This window comes from Megalobrama amblycephala, linkage group LG1 (genome assembly GCF_018812025.1).
Source record: "Megalobrama amblycephala isolate DHTTF-2021 linkage group LG1, ASM1881202v1, whole genome shotgun sequence".
Taxonomy (NCBI): Eukaryota; Metazoa; Chordata; class Actinopteri; order Cypriniformes; family Xenocyprididae; genus Megalobrama; species Megalobrama amblycephala.
Genome location: NC_063044.1, coordinates 14,528,971 through 14,553,035, shown reverse-complemented (window position 1 = coordinate 14,553,035; position 24,065 = coordinate 14,528,971). Strand labels below are relative to the sequence as shown.

The following is a 24,065-nucleotide window of genomic DNA, read 5'->3' as shown; positions in this document are numbered from 1 at the left end:
TAACTTACAATTCTGACTTCATTTCTCGCAATTGACTTTTTTCTCGTAATTGTGAGTTTATAACTCATAATTCCAACTATTTTAACTTGCAACTGTAAGTTTATAAGTTGCAATTTGGACATCATTTCTCATGATTTTTACTTCTTTCTCACAATTGTGTGTTTATAACTCATAATTATGACTTTTTTTTCCTTACAACAAGTTGATAACTTGCCATTTGGACTTTTTCTCTCAATTCCAGGTTTATAACTCACAATTCTAACTTCATATGCAACTGTAAGTTTATAACTCGCAATTCTGACTTTTTTTTTTCTCACAATTCTACATTTATAACTCACAATTTTGACTTTTCTTGCAATTGACTTTTCTCTCTCAACTGCAAGTTTATAACTCATAATTCATTTCTCACAATTCTGTTTTTTTTTTTCTTGTAATTGTGAGTTTTTAACTCATAATTCTGACTTTTTTTCTCGCAATTAAGTTTATAACTCGCAATTCTGTTTCTTGCAATTGACTTTTTTCTAACAGTTGCGAGTTTATAACTCCTAATTCCCCGTAAAACGTCTCTCTTATCTGGCGCACCCATCTGAGATCTTGGAATCTTTATTAATGAGCTGATGAGTTGAATCAGGTGTGTTTGATTAGGGAAAGATCTAAAATATGCTACTCCAGGACCACTGATCTAAAGAACCTTTTCCCACTATAAAGAACATTTGTGAGATGGAAAAGTTCTGTGGATATTGAAGGTTCTTCATGGAAACACAGATGCCAATAAAGAACACAGTGTACATCAGTGGGTGTGTTTTTAATTACCACTTAATTATTCTCCAGCAGCACTGAGTGTGTCTCAGAAGAGCGGGGTGGAGCAGGGTCATGCAGAGGGGGACGGGTGGAGGCAGGGTGATGTCACTGCTCTTTTGGCCCATGGGGAGTATGGAAGGACTACAGGAGGACATCAAGAGACGTGTTTCACTGCAGGTTTACTAATGTGTCATCCTCAGCAGCATACACTCGTACACATCAAACATGCTCAGTTTTAAATAGATCATATCAATGTTTAATTTCCCCCTTAGGTTCACTTTTCAGCAAAATTACTGACAAAAATTTGGTAGTTTGATTTAATGATTGGATTCACATAATCCAATCATAGTGTGCTGAGCTGAATTTTAGTAAACTCAAATGCTTTGCAAGTGAGTTAATCTCATTCAAACATATCCTATATGAGATTAATCAGCGATATCAATAACATCATAACTTAGTTGAAAAGATTAGGGTGAGTAATACTTTGAAAGAAGTCTCTTATGCTTATCAAAGCTGCAATTATTTGATCAAAAAATAAAGAAAAAACTGCAATATTGTGGTCTGATGATTCAATCAGGAGTTGCATCCTCAATTTTCAATATTACTGCAGATCGCTACATTTTCGTCAATGAATACAAGCAGTCAGATATATGAACTTCCTTTTTATTTTATCTGCTCCAAGAAAGTACACTTCCTGAATAGCAAACATCAAGCAAAACTTTTTGAACACAGCATATGACAGGAGCATTTAGAACTAACAAACACTAGTACTAAAAGCGCATGAAACTGTCAAGTAGTGTACTTAAATCTGCAGTCCATAGGTTTCGCCTCTTTGTCGCCATCTCTGTTTGAAACCTGCAATTGCACTTCATATAATACCTTTTAAACGGTAGCTAATTTTGTAGTTCATTATGTAGCTCATTTACTAGGACAGTTTCATATGCTGTGTTGGTAAATCTTTTGTTTTTACACATTTACATTAATAAATGTTTAAACCAATGGTCTGCTATAGTTTTACCTGTCATTGTTTATTATATGTCATTTCAGAGTAAAATTTGTGAATATTGTGTGACAAAAAATATTGACTACATTTAAAGGACAAAAACTAACATAAACTGGCAATGTTTACAATGTTAGTAAAGTCAAAAAATTTTCATGACATTTTTCCACTTGTTTCTGTTGTTATGTGTGATAATGGCAGCAGCAGCTGGGTTCATCTGTCTCCACATATGGGGCAAAGAGAGACCACCATTCACTTATCTGCTCATCTATTTCTTTTCTGCGAGCCGCTTATCTGTTCATTCATCTTAGCAAAATATTTTGGGAACGGCACAGTGAAACTGGCCTACCCGTCACCTTAATCGCTTATTTTTGTTCTGTATATTCCTGTGCACTTTTTTGTGTTTTTCTTCAGTGTGTGCAGTTTGGTAGGGCTGCAGATGCGATTATGAGTCTGCATGTTGCTATTGAGCTCAGTATTCACATAAAGGCTTGTAGGAGCCTGGCTCAAAATGACCTTGTAATAATGCTAACGTTACAGCCAGACACGCTATAATGAGAACCAAGGTAATTTTGAAAGGTTAAGTTTATAATGGAAAAATTCAAACAAACACAAGCTCTGGTTCCAATTACACTGCTGTTTCCCACCCCCAACCAACAAAAGAGGAAAAAAGGAGCTAACTTTTGATTCCCCTTCTGTAATCCACAGACCTCTCTAATAAATAGATTCACTCTTTGTAGTGCTCAGTTCTTCCCATGGAGTACCTTACTTTTTGTTTCATTCAGTCTAAAAAGGGGAAGGGTGGAGTAACTTTTAGATGTTTCTTTTTAGAATTTTTGAAATGTAGAAAACCAAAGCCAATGTATGTAAGACAGCAAAAGCCTCCCAGTAGAATCGTCAGTGGGCTGAACAAACAGAACATTTGCAAGTGGCACATGGCTAGCATCCACTGGCGTGAACGCAATCCACCCAATACTTCCCAATACTTGGTGGTGTTCCAGTAAAATGTACAGCTGTGTGGATGTCTTCAGTATGGCCTATGACAGTTTTCAGTCATCATGTACACACTTTATTTCCAAGTTTCCCTAGACTTTTCCCAAATATATCTTCATTATATATAGCAGCAAATCAGCATATTAGAATATGAGCAACAAATCAGCATATTAGAATGATTTCTGAAGGATCATGTGACACTGAAGACTGGAGTTACGATGCTGAAAATTCAGCTTTGCCATCACAGGAATAAATTACTTTGTGAAATATATTCAGATAGAAAACAGTTATTTTAAATTGAAATAATATTTCACAATATTACTGTTTTTACTGTATTTTTAATTAAATACATGTAGCCTTGGTGAGCAGACGAAACTTCTTTTAAAAACATTAAAAATCTTAGTGGTTCCAAACTTTTGGACTGTACTGTATATATATGTATAATGTATAAATAACTTTTTGTGCTATAATTTTTAGAATGTTATTAAAGTGAACGAACATTCCATTAAAGTTACCGGAAGAACATTTGTTTAGAACTTTGAGAGAAACTTGCCAGAATGTTAGCCAGAGTTGTGAGAAGTTGTGAGTTTCCTGTTTGCTAAGTTACTCTCCTTCACTGTCAGTCACACACATTGCATCTCCTAATTAATATTATTTTATAATGTTCTTATTATAAAATAAGATTTAAGATCATTCCAACACTCATTATTTTAGTATTTTCTTCACAAATGTCAATGAACGTTTTTTAAGTCATGATAGCATAAGGATTTTGTGGAAGCTGGCTGGTAAGGGGCGTACCTGCAATGCAAATCCCCCCCATTTCAGCACATTTATATGGCTGCATACCAAGACAGTGTGTAGGCCTACTATATAGTCAACCGTTAGGATATTCAGAATCAGGTTGACATGCTCTTTTCCCCTTCTCTTTTGCTTTGCATGCTGCAATCTGATAAGATTTGTTTAAATATTATTGTTTGTTTCAAAAAGCAGGTTTTTACATGAGCAGTCCTTCCATGTGTGATGGTAAATAGCTGGATTAACAGCTCAACTGACATCATCCACAAACAATAATGTTCTATCTCTGAAGATGCAAAGGGAGATAAAATTCCACTTGCTTAATAAGAGAAATGTCTCTGTGGATCTTAAAACAATTTAGTTTTTTTGTTTTTTTTCTCAGTCAAAACAGAATAAATTAGCCTACTGATAGCCCTACTTTAAAGGTCCCGTTCTTCGTGATCCCATGTTTCAAACTTTAGTTAGTGTGTAATGTTGTTGTTAGAGTATAAATAAAATCTGTAAAATTTTAAAGCTCAAAGTTCAATGCCAGGCGAGATGTTTTATTTAACAGAAGTCGCCTACATCGAACGGCCAGTTTGGACTACATCCCTCTACTTCCTTCTTTAATGACATCACTAAAACAGTTTTTTGACTAACCTCCGCCCACAGGAATACACAAGAGTTGCGTTTGTAGAGTGTGTTTGTCGCCATGTCGTCGAAACGCTGTTATTTTCATCCCGCAGTCCAATCACCGGGTCTGATTCCGGCTCAAATTGATAGGGTAAAATTAAAGACATGTTTACAATAACACTGAGCGCATGCATCTCCACGTTATGGTAAGAGGCGTGACCTTTCCGGGCAAGGAGCGCTAAACTGCTGTCGAATCACAACACAGGAACCGCTGGCACAATCAGAACTCGTTACGTATTTCTGAAGGAGGGACTTCATAGAACAAGGAAGTCATCAGCCCGTTTTTATGACAGTGGAAACAGCGGTATACAGATAAGTAAATTATGTGAAAAATACTGTGTTTTTTTACACGCGAAACATGAACACATGTTATATTGCACACTATAAACACAATCAAAGCTTCAAAAAAACACGAAAAACGGGACCTTTAAAAAAAAATAGTACTACACTGAAAAGTGGCACAACTGCAATCTAATGGAAACTGTGACAGATCTTTTCTTATTGTGACATACATCCAGGTAAAACAGATTTTTTTGGGAAAAAAATGGAAAATTGGTTCAATCTATTGGTTGTTGATTGGGTGGATGCAGATCTGAACGTGAACTTGCAGAAGTCTGACATTTCAATGTAAAATGGAGTTTTGTCAGTCTACAGCACATGTCTGTTGGGGAGCATCAAAATAAATTGTTAGCATAAAGCAGACAGTCTACTAATACTTTAATGACTCCTATTAGACATACGGTTGCAAAGTTACTTATAGTTAGTAGAATGTCTAAAGTGGACCATTGAAATTAAGAGTTACCAAAACACCTTTTTTAAAATATCTGTGGATATGTGAAGATAGTGGTGCTCGGCACATCTGTGTTCCACTGAGATTTTTGATAGATTTAGACAATGAGAATTGCCTTCCCTGGGTGTCATGCATAAAGAATGAAGTGTTTTTTTTTTTTTTTTTTTTTACAAATAGTGTAGGAAAATTGTACTCTTTATTCATCCCACTCATTCTGTTCTAAGAGCAAGAAGTGATTAGCATCAATGCTTTTACCATATGAAGTCAACACCCTGCGACGAGGTAATGACACACTGAGCTCTCGACATTCAGGGACTTTTCTGCCAAAGGTATGCAGGAAATGCTTCCCACAGGGGTCTCCCATTATGACCTTTGCCGACCCACCCCATCCCTCATGAAGCCCAGAGTGATGTTTGTTCTAGCTGCCATAGCTTCCATTAATGTCTGTTAATGCTGTTAAGGTCTTAAATGAAATTAAAGAACGAACGAAAGCAACACAGTGTGGCCCAGATGTGGCCCAAATCTGGTACATGTGGATTAAACGTGGACCAGATGTGGGCCGGATCTGGGCCGACACTATGTTGCTGTCAGAGTAGTGTGTCATTTCAAACAAAATCAGGTTAAAGGGTTAGTTCACCCAAAAATGAAAATTCTGTCAATAATTACTCAACCTCGTGTCGTTCCACACCCATAAGACCTTCATTCATTTTCTGAACACAAATTAAGATATTTTTGATGAAATCTAAGGGGTATATGACCACAATTTAACCAACACTTTCAAGGTCCAGACAGGTACTAAAGACATCATTAAAATAGTCAATGTGGCTGCAGTGGTTCAACCTTAATTTTATGATGTGACAAGAATAATTTTTGTGCAAAAACAAAACAAAAATAACGACTTTATTCAACAATCTCTTCCCTGTCATTATCCTTACGTAGTTGCCGCAGTAAGCACAGTGAAGGCTTCCGTGTTTACGTCCGATTGCCAGCTCAGTATTGGCCAAAGCTGATCACGTGAGCAGCATGACGCAGCAAGTGTAATGCTGACACAGGAGCCTGCCAATAATGAGTCGGCGTTCAGACGTAGAACCTGGAAGCGCTGGACGTAAACAATGTATGAGAATGACACAGAAGAGAAGATATTGTTGAATAAAGTTATTTTTGTTTTGATTTTGCGCACAAAAAATATTCTTGTCACTTCATAACATTAAGGTTGAACCACTGCAGTCACATAGACGGTTTTAATAATGTCTTTAGTACCTTTCTGGACCTTGAAAGTATTGGTTAAATAGCTGTCCATGGACGAGTCACATACCTCTCAGATTTCATAAGAAATATCTTAATTTGTGTTCTGAAGATGAACAAAGGTCTTACGGGTGTGGAACGACATGAGGGTGATAATGACAGAATTTTCATTTTTGGGCAAACTAACATTTTAAAGTGAAGTTAGTTTCAGGAGTTTGAAACAACTTGGCAAAACAAACTTTTTCAGAAAAGTTCACTCCGGCTAATAAACACCTTTGAATATCATTGGCCTGTGGTGATGATGTAATAGGTGGGTGTGGCTTCTTTATGTGGAAATCTTCTCCGGCTCATTTCTTCTGTTCAGTTCGAATTGAAAGAGACACTGACACTGTTTTTCACGTTTAATAGTGTAAAGATGCTTGCTTTAAAACAATCTGTATTGTAAAGTGCTAAATAAACTTGAGTTCCGAATTGCGACCAGATGCTTTCTCATCTGCTGTTTTCTCACTGCTGTCATTTTTGTTGTGTGTTTATTTTGTTATTGAGAGGAGAGCATGCAGAACATATAAACATATTCATCTAAACTCTGCTTTCAGTGGGCGGCGGCGGGATGTTCGCTTGATGGAAAAAATTGACACGTAAGTTCAAAATTATTTCGTAATCTCTGTTGAACCACACCTCCCTCATATGAATTGAAATAAGGACCAGAGGATGTCCAGTAGGAGATGCAATGTTTATAGTACTGTCAGGCCAGCAGGAATGTGTTATTGGGGTTTGGGAGGGAACAGTTGCTGTAATTTGAGAGGACTTCACTTCAGAGTTGGTCTCAGTGGACACCTTTCAGCCAGCATTTCACTGAGATGCATTTGGGCAAATTCGATCCCTTCCAGATCTTTCATTGGTGCACCGCTGCCGCTATCTGAGCGATTCCTGCAGCTGTGTGACAGCCTGACGCAGTGATAGGGATGTGTGTGCTGAAGACATAGTTTCAAACAGGAAGCCGGGGCTAATGATTCACAGATGGTTGAGATGGCTGCAGCGCTGAGGCCTGGGCTTCGTCATGGTGCATGTTTGTGATTTATTCGGCTGTTACTCTGGAAGGGGGCCGTGGCAGAGGGGCTGAGCTCAGGGCTGGATGGGGGTGGGCAGTTTGGTTAAGCCATCTGCCCTTCAGTCATGGTGTGAGTCGGGAGGTCTCATGTTTACTAGAACGCCAGGACCCCTACATATGACGATCCCCTAGCAAGAGGCCCCATTCCTAATATATCAAAGCAGCTATGTGTTTCCATGTATAAATTCCCATTCATACGGAGTATGGAAAATATCAAATGTGACTGTATAAAGACAATGTTGTTAGGAAAATAATTTGCATTACAATATATTATCATTGTACTAATGGCAAAAGAAATTATTAAAATATTATATGAAAAGCTAGAATATTTTTATTCAGCAAAGATGCATTAAACAGAAAATACATTACATTATTAATGAAAAATAAGAATTATCTTTTATTTGAAAGATTATTTAGAGCATTATTTACTATCAAGTGCACACACTGTTTAACTATATTGATACATGAATCCAGAAAAAAGTAAAACAAAAATGTTAAACGGCTTTTCAATAAATGAGATGTTTCTTGAGCACCAAATCAGCATATTAGAATGATTTCTGAAGGATCATGAGACACTGAAGACTGATGCTGAAAATTCAGCTTTGACATATATCGCATTAAACCTAATTCATACCTTGTTATAACTTTGACAGCCTTAAAAATGCATGTCAAAACTGTTTTGGACCACCAATATAGCACCTACTGACACCAATTTGAAAGCCCTTTAAAACAGGAAAAAGTTGAAGGTCATCCCTATAGTGATTGAGGGAGCTTCTTCATCACACTTGGCAGATAGATTGCATCTATCCCTACCAACATCTGTGCTCAGTGAAATGTGCTTTTGCACATTAGCAAGGTCATTTAAACATTTCAGTGGTAAGTGTGCCATTGTTTTCTAGCACATATAGGCTGACTCACGGCCCATCTGGCCTGATATCTGATCATCGCTGAGTGAAAGACAAACATTCAACACATATCTCAGAGCTGTTCATAGGAATCAGATTGGACAGATTTGGTCTGAGAGAATGAGTAAAAACAGCAGTCGTAATTATAGCCCTCCCGCTTCAGACAAAGCCTTATCTTTCATTATGCCACAATACAGCTGTGAACTTTTGTCCAAGATACAAGTAGCCTTAAGGGACGTGTTTTGCAAAACCTGGTGGTAGACCAACAGATTTAGTCATATTTATATCTTGTTGCATGGGAAATTAAAGGGGAAAAGGCAATGACGCTGACAGATTTCAAAGCGACAGCCAAGGTTCTCGACAAACCCACACCATGATTTGTTGATCTAACCCATTTCAGTGCCGAGACATATGTGAATTAATGCTCCTCTCCTCCACCCTGCACATTTCAATATGTAGCCTCATCTGTTCAGGACATCCTCCCTCCGTGCTTTGGTGACATAATACTCATTTCAGCCCACACCCATGAATCTTTTTCTCTGACGCTTTCTCTCCAGTGTGAGTCAATGAATTCCATTTGCTCTATTTTTTCATTGGATTCACTCCAGAATGATGGTGGCTCCTCCCTCTCCCAGGACACATGTGAAATTCCCAAGGTCGTTCTGCATCCAAAAGTAATAACGAAACCTCCCTGATTACTGTCACGCTTTGTCATGTGGCATGGCTTGCCGTAAGTGTCACTCCCACTAAACCACCCTTATCTCGAAGCAGACAGGACATTAAAGAGCCCGGGTTGGTGACTCAACAGGACAGTCCGCTACAAGCAGTGTCGTAACTTTGTTTTAAAAAGAGGGTGAGACAGGAATGTGTGTGGTGGGGTGGTGTATTGTAATTGTATTATATTTTATATATACAACTTCGTTACTATATTACAATATATTTAGTCTCGAGAGTATTTACATTAGTCAATAAATAAGTGGATCCACTTTCAATGTTAGACTGTCCTGATGGACTAGTGGTAGAACTTTTGTTCAGCGTGCCAGAGGTTCTGAGTTCTAATCCGCACTTGTATAATGTATTTTATTTTTTTCTTATTAAAACCATAAATGTTCATCAGTGATTGTATATAAAGTGCAGGGACACATTTATGTGTATTTTGTTTTGTGATTTCATCGGAACGAACATAGTCTCCGGCCGCAACAGCGTTAAGCGCTAGATTGAAGCGCTCGTCCGTGTGAAGACTGCACAGTGTGCACAAGCGCCAAGAGAACACTGTTGCGGCACTAGTAACAGCAGCAACGAGAACTCAACATGATTTCAAAAACAACACATCCCAGCACCAGATCGCCTATTATTTAACACAAACGAATGAATTGCTAATCAACTACAGATGTTTCTTTTGTATTAGATACATCCGTACCGCGAGATGTTTCAAAAAGTGGTGAGGGCAATATCGACCTTGGCAAAAAGTGGTGGGGACCTGTCCCACATGCAAATTACACTGATGGCTACGAGAAACGCTAGCTGCTAATAACGGAAAAGATTTCAGTCACAACATATGTTTTGAGATATCAAAGTGTTGAACAACAAGCTTTTGGCATGTGATAAAATGTAATCACTACAAAATATAATTGAGATAGAAGTGATGTGGTGCAGAAGTTAGACGCAATTATACAGTCAAGCCAAGTCTAGCAAACAAACAAAATAAACACTTCGTTACTATGATGAATATGCATCTGAGAAAACCTTGTGAAAAAGAAGTAGCCATACTATAGCATAAAAAGAATACTTATTTTTGGAAATAATTTAGGCCTACTTATGTGTAAACTGAATGTAATGTTTTCAGACATGTCATTACACTAATTGCATGTTAACTACAATTAAATAAAAACATAGGCTATTGTAGTTTAGATTGATATTAAATGCAATTAGCTTGAACTTAAGCAGGACTTAAGTATCTTTATATGAAATTTAATAATTACTTCTATTTGTCTTGAAAGTGTACTGTTGAATGTACTGACAAGCATTTATGTTAAATTAAAATATATTTTAATGTGATTTCTATTGAAACTTGTGTTGTGCATTTAAATAAATTTTACTTTACATGATTATAATATAAGTGTACTTGATTAAAGCATGACAAAAGATTATTAAAACATAATAATTTAACACTTTAAATTGATATTATTACAAAGTGCACTTTTTAAAAAGTGTGTTGTGTCATGAAGCTGTTCTCTCTTTAAGGGCACTTGAGTGGCCTTTTATTTTATTAATATATTATGTGCAAGTACAGTTTCTTTCTTTTTTTTTTTTTTTAAAGTATACTTTTAAGATTTGAAGTGCACATTCAATACAATCAAGTTCAGAAGTGATGATTCCATACTGGAGCTTTTGGTGTGGACCTATTTGACGTCAGTATTGGCGTGAAAACAATTTTCCAACAGTTGATATGAGCATAGTCTCTCCTATATCGCAGAAGTTAAAACCAAAAACAACAATGTGAAAGCAGGAATGGATCAGAATTGAATTGAGGTTGGTTAAACAACCTCAGTGTGCATTAATGTTTAGCATTAAAATACCATTAAACATGTTTAGCCTTAAAATACTGGTTGTGACACTGAGACGATCCATTCTGCTGCTTTAGTAGTCAATAAACTAAATGAAGCCAGACCAAGATTTTTCTGACTCAAACAGCATGTTGATTTAAACCATACACGCTCATCTCAGTCTCAATCATGACTCACTTTGGCATCATTGACTGCTTCGGCACAAGGAAATGTTTAAGTCATAATATTGAATTTTCTTATAGTAAATAGATGTTGTTTTAATAAGATGGAGTCATATGGCTGTGGCTGTTCCTGTCAAGATATATTATATACACAGCCACATAAAATTTCTGGCATCATTCATTGTGCACATGTGAGCCATAATTAACCTTCACAGGGAGGAACCCTTTCTATTTACAGTGGGATCAAAAAATCTGAGATCACATTACAATCTGGGATACAAAATCTAATTTAAACCTTGAAAAAACTGAAAGTTTTAGGATTTTTAAATTACCATCACGACTTCCATTTAAATTCATGACAAGGCATTTAGTCAGTGGGTTCTGTGTTTTCCCCAAATCATAATTAAGTTTACAGCGCCTACATCACGTAACAAATTTATGAAAATATGATTGACTATTTCTTCCTTTTGATATGGGCAAGTAAATTAAGTTCTTATGATGTTTCATTAACCCAGGGATTCTCAAACTATACGGTTCAAGGCCACACGACATGCAGTTAAACAAATAAAATATTTAATCTTTCTTTAGTAAGTATTTTATTTTAAAAGTGTTTATTTTAAAATCAATTATTTATAAACATTTATATATTTTTCATTTTTATGATTAAATTATTAGCTTATCATCAACTCACAAATCACCTGCAGTTTTCTCATGGACCCCCAGGGGGTTCCTCACTAATATAGGTTAAAAAAAAAGTTTAAAATTATTTATTCCACACACACTAGTAAACTTCAGAGGAAAAACATGAGATGGGAGGACAAATATATATTTAAATGCTTTGCGTTCTCTCGCAAAAGTTTTGCGTTTCCGGAGTAATTTTGCGTTTACTCGCAAAAGTTTTGCGTTCCCGCTTGAAACTTTCACATGCAAAGAACTCAAATTTTTTTTGAGTGAACGCAAACATTTTGAGAGCGAACACAAAGTTTCTGAGGTGAATGCAAACATTTCGAGAGCAAACACAAACATTTTGAGAGCGAACATAAAGTTTCTCAAGGGAACGCAAACATTTCGAGAGCGAACGCAAAGTCTCTCTATGGAATGCAAACCATTTGAGGGCGAACGCAAAGTTTCTCAGGTGAACGCAAACATTTTGAGAGCGAACACAAAGTTTCTGAGGTGAATGCAAACATTTTGAGAGCGAACACAAAGTTTCTCAAGGGAACTCAAACATTTTGAGAATGAACACAAAGTTTCTCAGGTGAACGCAAACATTTTGAGAGCGAACACAAAGTTTCTCAGATGAACGCAAACATTTTGAGAGCGAACACAAAGTTTCTGAGGTGAACGCAAACATTTCAAGAGCGAACGCCATGTTTCTCAGGTGAACGCAAACATTTTGAGAGCAAACGCAAAGTTTTCTTGTGGGAATGCAAACATTTTTTGAGAGAACACAAAGTTTCTCAGGGGAACGCAAACATTTTCTGAGTGAATTCAAAATTACTTGTGTGAACGCAAACATTTTGCGAGCGAATGCATGGTTTATCAGGGGAACGCAAAACATTTGTGAGAGAACACAAAAGCATTGTCATATAATTTTTCCTCCAATCTCATATTTTTTTCCATCACCATGTCCCTCCGTAAGAACACAGTATAAACACTTGCACATTGAGATGCACCCTGTCCCACAATTGCAGTGTTCAAAATGGTGGACAAAGATGACCTTCCTCACTAATAAGATAAAAAAAAAAAAAAAGAAGTTTATTTGGCTTTTAATAATTTGTTATATTTCTGTAGTCTGCCCAATAATCCATAAGTGTTAGTGGTAAATCAAAAAAAAAAAAAAAAAAAAAACCTCTTGGTGAGCACCAAGTATAAAAACCTAAGTACAGAGTGCACTCTTAATGGTCCACTGCCAGCACTATGTCAGACTGAACAGTGAACGGACAGCCAGTAAGTCGAGGCTGTATATTTACGATCCTCCCTGTGACCTGCATCAAACAAGGAGATCAGGGTAAACGTATTGCCCTTCCGCCACTAGCCCATTACTCTGACCCATAATCCATCCATCTCACAGAACAGCAGAACTCCTGAGCCAAACCACAGCAATGCCGTCCAACACTCAAAACCTAAGCAGAAAGCAGGAAAAAAAAAGAAAGAAAAAAAAAAGAAAAAAAACAAAAACAGGGCTGGCACAGGGAACGCCTCCCTCACTGTATTTACAAACACAGCTGCTGCTGCCAAGGGACTCCTGATGAGGGCGTGACAGAGAAGGGGACGCTTATAGTCACGCTGGCTACACCAAAACATGTTTAAAAGTCAAGCGTCGAGAGGCTCAAGCATTTACGAAGAGTTACGAGAAGACATGCAAATCTTGCAAAAGTTTTATTGAATGAAAAAAGTGAATAAAAGTTGAAATCCTGCTTGTATTTGACTTCAAAGGGACTATGACAGGATCTATTTGCTATGCAGTCCAGATGCAGAAGTAAACAGACACATGCCAACATTCTGGGCATACCTTGGGGCCACTGGGAGGGGCATATGGGGCTCCACATACACTAGTACACACTATAAACACTCGCACATTGAGACACTGTGCTATAAATTGCAGTATTCAAAATGGCGGACAAAGTTGATCGTGCTGTAAGTGTGCGAAACTTAAAAGCTCTCTATGACATGCATACAACTGGATAATTTCATGAATTTATGGTAAAACCAATGTCATTGTGCATGTATGGTGGTTGTTAAAGAGTTAACGTACAGCACAAAGTTGATCGTGCTGTAAGTGTGCGAAACTTAAAAGCTCTCTATGACATGCTGGATAATTTCATGAATTTATGGTAAAACCAGTATCATTGTGCATGTATGGTGGTTGTTAAAGAGTTAAGTCTACCAACATATTTTCAAGTTTAAGTTTAAATCGAATAAATGCTTTATTATATATTTCAGCTCCTTTTCTTATCATCTAAAGTGAGAAGTTTGGGAGGGAAAAGAAAGAGAAAATTGTGACGTAGTGACGCTCCAGGGCGGTGTTCTCACGTTTCCAAAAAAAAAAAAAAAAAAAAAAAAAAAAAAAAAAGAAAAAAAAAGAAAGGAGGAAAAAAGCAAACACTGCTGTGGTACTACATCTGGAATACAGAGACTCGTGCTTTGAGAATCTATAGTGGGATCCCATAGTAAACGCAACCTTGTGTTTTCTTCCTGCTCTCTTTCGCTTTTAAAGGATTTTTAATCTCACTCTCTCACCTGTAAGTTGGAGAACTATGGACGTTTATATATATATATATTTTTTTTTATTCATTAATGGAATATTAAGTACGTCATTTCAGGAGATTCAACCACATTTGTGCCTAGGCTATCATTATTTTCCATATGGAGATATCTTTGCTCATCGTTTGTTGCCTCGTCTTTTTTTCATGGGAAGTTTGCTGTTTCATTCAAAGTTTATTATTTATTAGTGCGGTTCTTATTATGGTTTTAAGAAATTAGCTGTTGTTGTTGTTGTTGTTTATATTAATAGTATTAACAGCATTTACATTGCTTGTCTTAATAAGCTCATTTTGATATGAGCACATCTTAAGTTTTCATTGAAGTCACGGTTGCTGACGGAGTTTTGCAATAACGGGTCTAGATGAAAACAACGCTGCTTAGGAATGTTTTGCCTACATTTCTTATTGTTTGCTTCAGAAATCTACCTCAGTTCGTACTACATAATAATTTTATGTGTTAATTTTTTGTTAGCCTCTCCCAATCTTTATTTTAAGAGGGGGAAAAACTTGAGTAACAGATAAAGTTTAGACGTGACGAAAAAAAAAGGCGGCACCTCTAAAAAAAAAAAAAAAAAATGACGTGACAGGATTGTGTGTGGGGATGTGTTTTGTCTGATAAATATACACATTTAGTATAGATAGCTTTTCAAACACTGCAGTGTGATTAGTGTAATTATCAACGTAATGTATTCACAATGCAGATGTTTTCAATTAAAATGTAGAAGAAGAAAGAGATATAAAATAGAACTGAAGGAGTGTTTATGTTGAGATAAATTTGACAGCAGCGCAATCTGGTGGCCAGATGTGGAACTGCACGAGTAAACGTTGCCCATTCTAAATCAACCGGGTGTGTATTTTTGAACTTTATCTTTCTGTACTTCTAGACGAGACCCAAAATGCTGGCCATTCTGCTCGCAACGTTAGTCTTACATCTGACAGATCTTATCATTCTCTTCGTTTCCACATGTGCTAATGTGAGTATCATTTTTATGGTCTGACTTGCTTTTGCATGATCATATTTTTGAGGTGGAATTTAGTGAACGAATGGTTCATGTGTAGATATAATCATATGGATGTTTTAAAACAAACAAACAGGCTTGGAGAAGACATGGAGATGCAAGTTATGACCTCTGGTATGACTGCACACAAAATAATGGAGGTTATCAATGCAGTGGGACTAATGATGCAGGTGAGTTAAGTGAATGTAAGGCAAAAATCTTGCCTCTTTTGTGTTTGAAAATTGAAAGAAGAAAGGATCTGCATATGTAGTCAAAAGCTCACAAATTGTATTCCATCAAGGCCACCACAAAAGAATAAAATGCAAAGAAGTGCCAAGTGCAAAACATTTTTAAGTTTAACCCTTTGTACTTTTTTGGTGGCTTTGTATGTGCAGATCCCTTTTTCTTCTTTCATTGGATCTGGTTTGGATTTAAGCACCTGGATGGTTTGTTTACATTTTTGTATGGACTTGTGTTTGGCGGTACACTGTTCATGATGTTACTGACGTATTTAAAAATTACATAATATTAAAAAAAAACATAGTAAAAAAGCAGCTATAGAAACAAAAGTAAGACTATAAGATATAGTCTTATAGTTTACTCCTGATTCTCTGTGTTTCTCTACACTCTGTCAGACTGGCTTCAAGCAGTGCAGGCGCTCATGGTTCTCGCCACCATTTTCTGCCTGATCTCCTTCATCATCTTCCTCTGCCAGCTCTTCACTCTCGTAAAGGGAGGTCGCTTCTTTTTCACGGCTGTCTTCCAGGTCCTCGCCAGTGAGTATTTCCCTGCTCAGTCTATTAGATCCCATTTCACCCGTCCATGCTGATGTCTACATGTTTTTATTCTCTCGCTCTCTCCTGAAGGTCTGTTCGTGATGAGTGGGGCCATCATCTACACAGTGATGAGTCCAGGGTGGAAAGATGACAATGAGAATTACGGATACGCCTTCGTCCTGGCCTGGCTGGCGTTCCCTCTCACACTCATCAGTGGCTTCATTTACATTGTCCTGAGGAAAAAAGAATGAGAGTTCAGCCCTCAGGGATTGTTCTAGAACTGAGAACACTACTCAGCTGACAGACTCTAACCAATCGGCCGCCTCCTCCAGGCCTGAATATTTAGACCTAATGTGATCAACAAAACTGACAGTTCATGAAGATTCAATACAGTGAAGACGCAATGGTTGCCTTTGGCTGGCGAGCCTATTTATATCACTTTTACATAGCTTTTTTTTGTAAATAGTAATGCTATGACATGTCAATGAAGGCCCTGATTTTTAAAAAAAGTTTTACTCATGGAGGAAAGATATAGGAAAAGTATAAATCTTTTTGTTTGTTTTGTATTATGTGTTATAACCCCTTTCAAATATCTTGTTTTTAAATGTCATAATAAAGTGTATTCTCAAAAGGGAATCTGTTGATGTCGACTTGAAATTTTTCTTATATCCAAATTCCAGAAGTGTGTTTTGTTTCTTGAAATTTTTTTAGTGGTGCTATGTATTTACCATTGCTGAACTTTATACCTAGATAATACGTATAGGCTCAAATGTTGTGTTAAATATCACAAAAAACATTTTATAATGCATATTTTACCTGTGATTATATCACTTTATGAGATGTCTTCTTTCTGTAATATTTTTGTTTTGTTTTGTTTTTAGGAAAAAATAAATTTCTAATTTTTTTCCTTGTCTCAATTTTCAATACTTCATTGGAAGACGAGGTTGCATAATCGCATACTCTCTCGAGTAGGTATTGAATAAGTGGGCTACTTTGTGAGCGCTAGTGTGTAGTGTGAATGTAATCTGAACGTACTACATTCGGCATGTTGCCAGTGTCATGTGACCTACCAGCGTCAGTGGCGTCGCGTCACCGCCATTCATAAATCCTCTGCTGTGGCCTCATCAGATGCGCAGTTCAGAATTTCGCCGGAAGTAGTAGGTCATTCAGGTATGTTTTGCCTACCCTTTTAGCACTGTGAGTTCGGACATACTGTGATTTTGGATGCAGCCCAAGACTTTATGCAAGGTGGACACATTAGCAGCGAGGTACTGAGTTAAACAGTAATACACACGTTTTGAAGCGATAGTTATTCTTTGGTGTTCAGACAGAAGTGCAATTAGAAAAGCCAAGCAAATGCCTCCCAAAGCACAGATTCTGAGGTCAGGCTTTCTGTCAGTAAAGGAGAAAAACAGATGTGACACAGTGATGACTTTTCATGCAGTATATGTGAGTCATCTCAAGAGTCCTGAGCATCAGACACGAAAAAGTAGCCTAAGTAAAGAAAAGTCAGTGTTTAGAAGTTTTGATCAGAATGTAGTTATTGACAGGACTAATCCTAACAAAACTATTCTGTCATTATGTCTGCTAGCGAATTATGCTAGCATAGCATATAGAGGGTATGCACGTGACGTCACTGTCGACCGTTATGACTCCGGTCACGCCCACTGAGTGGCAAAAGACAGAGCGGCAGCATTGGTTTTCAGCGTGAATGCCTCGAAAAACTCACAAAACACTTCCAAAACGGGAAAGAGCTTTGTGATTGACTGTATAAATAGCTTTGACACAAAATCTGAGGTATATTTTTAAAGACTGCCGAAAGCTACAGAAAAAAAGAAGAAGCAAACAGGTCCCTGCAATTCACAGAAACAGCTGGACTCCAGGCAAAGAAATGTTTTGCAGTTATCATTTTGTCAAATTGTTGGATTTTGGGGTAAAATCATACCGTATATATTATTGTTATATATTGTGTTGACAATCATCAATTAAATATTTACCATCTTATATTCTGCATAGGTGTTTTTAAATAAACACTGACAAAAACTATACAAGTTTTAGGGCTGGGCGATATTACGAAATATTTAAAGGTCCCGTTCTTCGTGATCCCATGTTTCAAACTTTAGTTAGTGTGTAATGTTGTTGTTAGAGTATAAATAAAATCTAAAAAAAAAAAAAAAAAAATTTTAAAGCTCAAAGTTCAATGCCAAGCGAGATATTTTATTTAACAGAAGTCGCCTACATCGAACGGCCAGTTTGGACTACATCCCTCTACTTCCTTCTTTAATGACGTCACTAAAACAGTTTTTTGACTAACCTCCGCCCACAGGAATACACAAGAGTTGCGTTTGTAGAGTGTGTTTGTCGCCATGTCGTCGAAACGCTGTTATTTTCATCCCGCAGTCCAATCACCGGGCCTGATTCCGGCTCAAATTGATAGGGTAAAATTAAAGACGTTTACAATAACATTGAGCATCTCCACGTTATGGTAAGAGGCGTGACCTTTCCGGGCAAGGAGCGCTAAACTGCTGTCGAATCACAACACAGGAACACAATCAGAACTCGTTACGTATTTCTGAAGGAGGGACTTCATAGAACAAGGAAGTCATCAGCCCGTTTTTATGACAGTGGAAACAGCGGTATACAGATAAGTAAATTATGTGAAAAATACTGTGTTTTTTTACACGCGAAACATGAACACATGTTATATTGCACACTATAAACACAATCAAAGCTTCAAAAAAACACGAAAAATGGGACCTTTAACATTGATATAAGTGATCACTCCGATTTGGACCTACCTATATTGTAGTTAGCCTATATAAAGCGTTCACAGGCAGATTTACTTTATTTCCCCGTGTCGAAATCAGGCACATATAAATGTCAGGAAACACGATTCCAGGCTGCATGTCAATATCCATTGATTAGCTTTCTTTGACATGTCCTAAGGAACACTTTCGAGCCCAACCTTAATCGTTTGCATTACTCGCGTTTTCGCAGTTTCCCCTATTAAATCCAGTCATGCAGCAGCTCTTTTGCCACTCAGTCCAGCTGAGCGAGCGCGTTCCAGCGGGAAAGTGACGTCGATGCATTGCATACCCTCTTCTATCGGTTTATGCTCGGCACAGAAGGTCTTGGACGCTTTCGTTCATGTTTTATTAATAATTTGGGTGTATTTTATTGTTCATTTTTGTGTGTTTTTCAAAATATATGAACAATCCAGTCTAATTCATCATTCACAGCTGTTTAGCCTTTAAATTAGTATGGGCAAATGAAGACACAAATTAGGTTAAAATACTGCATGTCCGCCAGAAATACAAATGAATGAATGAATGAATGATTTTTATTTATTTTTTTTAATACTGATTCCAGTTGTCACTCACAGCGTAGTTACGTTGTCACAACGGATGCTTGGCCGTCAAATTACGTATCAGTTACGTAACAACAACGTATTTAGCTGGGCACTAATATGGATAAGCTAAATTTCAGAACAAGGTATGGTAAGTAAATTTCAGAACAACAGTAGGCCTAGCTTAAACATTCCCAAAGTTCTCATGAAATCCTGAAGCTTCATCAAGAGTAGCTCGTTGGCCAAACCCTGAATTTTCTTTAGCCTTGGATTATATTTTCTTCTTTTTTGAAAGCACTGGGCCTTTTCGTCTTTGTGTGCTGTCTCAATTTTAATTGCAATGACAACTTTTTATTTTAATAGCTGCATTTTAACCAGGGCTACTGCTAAACATGTGGGTGACCCATTCAGAACTGTATGGTAGTGCCCCAACTGAAATAAATAAAAAAAAATATATATATATATATATATATATATATATATATATATATATATATATATATATATATATATATATATATATACAGTACAGTCCAAAAGTTTGGAACCACTAAGATTTTTAATGTTTTTAAAAGAAGTTTCATCTGCTCACCAAGGCTACATTTATTTAATTAAAAATACAGTAAAAAACAGTAATATTGTGAAATATTATTGCAATTTAAAATAACTGTTTTCTATTTGAATATATTTCACAAAGTAATTTATTCCTGATGGCAAAGCTGAATTTTCAGCATCATTACTCCAGTCTTCAGTGTCACATGATCCTTCAGAAATCATTCTAATATGCTGATCTGCTGCTCAAGAAACATTTAATGTGTACAATTGTACAAAATATTTGTGTACAATATTTTTTTTCAGGATTATTTGATGAATAGAAAGTTCAAAAGAACAGTGTTTATCTGAAATCTAATCTTTTGTAACATTATAAATGTCTTTACTGCCACTTTTGATTGATTTAATGCATCCTTTCTGAATAAAAGTATTTATTTCTTTAATTTCTTAAAAAAAAAAATAAAAAAAAAAATTCTTACTGACCCCAAACTTTTGAACGGTAATGTATAATGCTACAGAAGCTTTGTATTTCAGATAAATGCTGTTCTTTTGAACTTTCTATTCATCAAGGAATCCTGAAAAAAAAGTAAACAACTGTTTTCAACATTGAAAATAATCATAAATGTTTATTGAGCAGCAAATCAGCATATTAGAATGATTTCTGAAGGATCATGTGACACTGAAGACTGGAGTAACAATGCTGAAAATTCAGCTTTGCATCACAGGAATAAATTACTTTGTCAAATATATTTAAATAGTACACAGTTATTTTAAATTGTAATAATATTTCACAATATTACTGTTTTTTACTGTATTTTTAATTAAATAAATGTAGCCTTGGTGAGCAGACGAAACTTCTTTTAAAAACATAAAAAATCTTAGTGTTTTTTTTTTTTTAAGGAGATAGGTTACATTAAATGTTGACATTTCTTTATGATAGAACTTGCTAAGGGTTGTGAATCCGTTTGAAGACACCAGATGAGTGAGTGAGTTAATGAATGAATTGTGTATTAAAATAACCAATGAATGACACACATAAGTCTTCATATTTCTGCTGTTTTGAATATGACCACTAGATGGCGCAAGACACTTGTTTGAAAGTTCCAGTGTCTCAGTTGCTGTCAAAAGATCACAAAATAAGAGAAAAATGTACTTAATTTCATAAACATTTAGACCATTTCTAGTCCTTATTTAGAATTATTGTATGTTCAAAAGTCAACATCATGTTTCTTGATCCAGTCTGCTGTCTGTCTATGCTTTTGATCTATTGGATCATCTCAAATCCCTTATGATAGGCTGTATTGGGAACTTGATCTGCTATTTTCAGTCATTGATGAGAACTGGTGGGGTTTTAATCACCTCAAAATCGCCTGGTCATTTTCACCAACATTGTATAGCAAATCTTTTAATTAGTATTATTGTTCCATTAGTAGTAGTTTTGTTTCTATAGCACTTTTATAAAACTCAAGGTCACATTAAAAAGGGCAAGAAAAAAAGCAAGTAAAATAAATTATCAATAAATAATTATCTATGGATAGATTAAAATAAATTACTCAACATGTACATCGTTTTATGCCATAATCTTCCACGAGTTTTTGTAACATTCACATCGACCTTCCGTGACAAGTACCTCACAGACACAGATGTGATTCAATACTATCTAAAAGCATCATTTGTTTTACACACACTTGAGTATCCATCCAGTCTGTGCCTTAACACAAAACATGTACCATCAAAAGTGCTCAACCAAGGCAGAGCATACTGGTAACATATTGGTAATGTCAAGAAAACTCTGGGGGCCCATTCTGGTCTCACAGCTCCATTTCAAACGTGGTTAACCTTAGAGGTTATTTATCACCCAGTGGGTCATGAGGCATAAACAGTATTTACAACAGGACATGAAGACTTTCATCTGGGACTCAGTGGGGTGTATTTGAGTGGTTAACAATGAAGATGTTATTGGATGGGTATCTGACTAGCACACTATGCATATACTTTGTAAAGAACAGATGATCTACTACAACTATTTGAAAATTTGCAGTTTGCTTATTATAATGGTGCTTATCAAAGTCCTCATGGGAAGTTCGTATTTCATGAGTTGTAATGTCGTAATGAAGATGTCAGGTGCATTCAAATATCTTTGGTCAGAGCAAGATGGCAATGTACCTTTTGAATTCATCAAGGTTTTTTTAACTCGACATCTACAAAATGATGAATGCTCATTTATATTTTTCCTATTTTAGGTTTTTATTGAATTTATGAAGGTGCTGTAAATGGAATCTTTACATATGCTATTGTAATTGTACAATATTATGGTATTTTATTTTATTGTAAATGATTCATTAATTTGAACTAATTTAGCTTTAAATTAATCTAACTCAGAAAAAAATGTAAAAATCCCTGAGTTTCCCCACTTGTAATTATGACTCTGCCCTATTCGGACAGGACTAATTTTCCAAACGTAGTTTGAGTTAGTACAACTATTATCACCCAACATCTGTAATTTCATGCACTGATTCGGATGGGACTAAATCTCCATGTTTATTACAGAGGTGTTTCTCTTTCGATACGGTTCACTCGCATTGCATCAGTTAGCTGACGCTATGGGGGAAACTCCTGTTTTCTTTGAATCCTGAAACCTGATTGGTTGACAAATGGCGTTTCAGCCCGCCAAAAGGGTTGACTGCCTTTATCAGTTACACTGGATCGCTGTCAGTTCAGAATCTTTTTCCTTCATCATCTCGCTGCCTGGAGAAGACTGAAGCCCCTCTCTCGCCTCTTCTCGCCATCAAACGAGCCTTGCAGCAGACTGACGACGCCCAGCAAGCAAGCAGATTCAGCGTTCCCCCTGCAGCCATCCAGCGATATTTAAAAGAGCAAATTTCACCGCAACCTTGTTGCAAATGTCATGCCAGCTCATGGAGGGCTTCTTTGTCCACACCTGACGAGCACATTGTGTGCATCTCCTTCCTGGCCTGCACCCACGCTGAGGCGGCACTTACAGACTCCAGCTACCCACACTGCGAGAAGCTGAGCCTCACAGAGCTGTGTGACAGGATCGCGCTTTTCAGCATGCCTGCTTCCTCTTCTCCTTCCCCTTTCGAGCCAAGGTGTAAAAAGAAACGCAGCCACCAGCCTGAGCAGTAAAGGAACCGCAAGCTCACATTGGCCCATCACCCGCATACCTCACTCTCGATACCTCATGTGCTCACAGATCCCTGCTCCTCATTCACCTGAGCGATTTCATGGATGGATTTCATTCCTGGGGGCGGTCTTAGACTCAGTTAAAATGCCTACTTAGATCTCTCAAGAGTGTGCGCTGAAAATCAGAAGCATGGCAGCCTCAATGCGGTCAATGCAATATGGCGCTCTTTCGGTTGGACAGACGTGGCTGTATTTTTCGAAGGAATTGGATGCGCTGACCCAGGAATGGCCTTTATGCCTTACCTCCTGTAGGCCTGCTCCTGCAGTTCCTCAGGTGGATCAGGGAAGAGAAATGCTCAGTCCTTCTGCTGGCACTAGGCTGGCAAGCACTTATGCAGCTGCTGTCAGCACCTCCATGACCCATACCCCTGAGGAGAGACCTCCTCTCCCAAGTGGGTGGAACAATTTGGCACCCACGTCTGGAGTTGTGGGACCTACATGTATGGGTCTCAGAGGTGAGGGCCCCCTCCACAAGGCGCTTTTATGCAGAGAAATGGACTAATTTCTCTAGCTGGTGTTCAGCTCAGAATTTAGAACACACCAATTGCAAGAGCATATCAATTCTCATGTTCCTGCAAGAACTGCTGGATGGTGGGCGAGCCCCCTCCAAGCTCAAAGTGTATGTCGCAGCCATTGTGGCGAGTCATGCTCTGATGGCTGGCCAATCAATTGGGAAACAACCTGGACTTTAAGATTCTCAAAGAGGCTAGGAGGATGAATCCTCCCTGCCCTTGCTCAGATTCATAATGGGACCTTTCCACCATGCTCAGGGCTCTTCGAGGCCCTCCCTTTGAGCCACTCGAGTCAGCTGACCTTCGGTGCCTGTCGCTCATGACTGCCCATCTGCTGGCTTTAGCATCAGTCAAATGAGTTGGAGATCTGC

At 37.3% G+C, this 24,065-nt stretch overlaps 1 protein-coding gene across 3 annotated transcripts; it reads left to right on the top strand.

Moving 5' to 3' along the window:
- The first annotated feature begins 918 nt into the window (after positions 1-918).
- On the top strand, positions 919-16,984 carry pmp22a (peripheral myelin protein 22a). 3 transcript variants are annotated; one of them, XM_048182846.1, is made up of 5 exons: positions 919-978; positions 15,191-15,280; positions 15,402-15,495; positions 15,940-16,080; positions 16,171-16,984. In XM_048182846.1, exons 1-5 carry the CDS (start codon positions 925-927, stop codon positions 16,329-16,331), a joined length of 540 nt encoding a protein of 179 aa, XP_048038803.1. In that variant the 5' UTR covers positions 919-924; the 3' UTR covers positions 16,332-16,984. The 3 variants fall into 3 exon arrangements, with proteins under 3 accessions (XP_048038803.1, XP_048038812.1, XP_048038819.1); XM_048182855.1 differs by lacking the exon at positions 919-978 and adding an exon at positions 13,614-13,680; XM_048182862.1 differs by lacking the exon at positions 919-978 and adding an exon at positions 14,120-14,285.
- Positions 16,985-24,065: the final 7,081 nt, after the last annotated feature.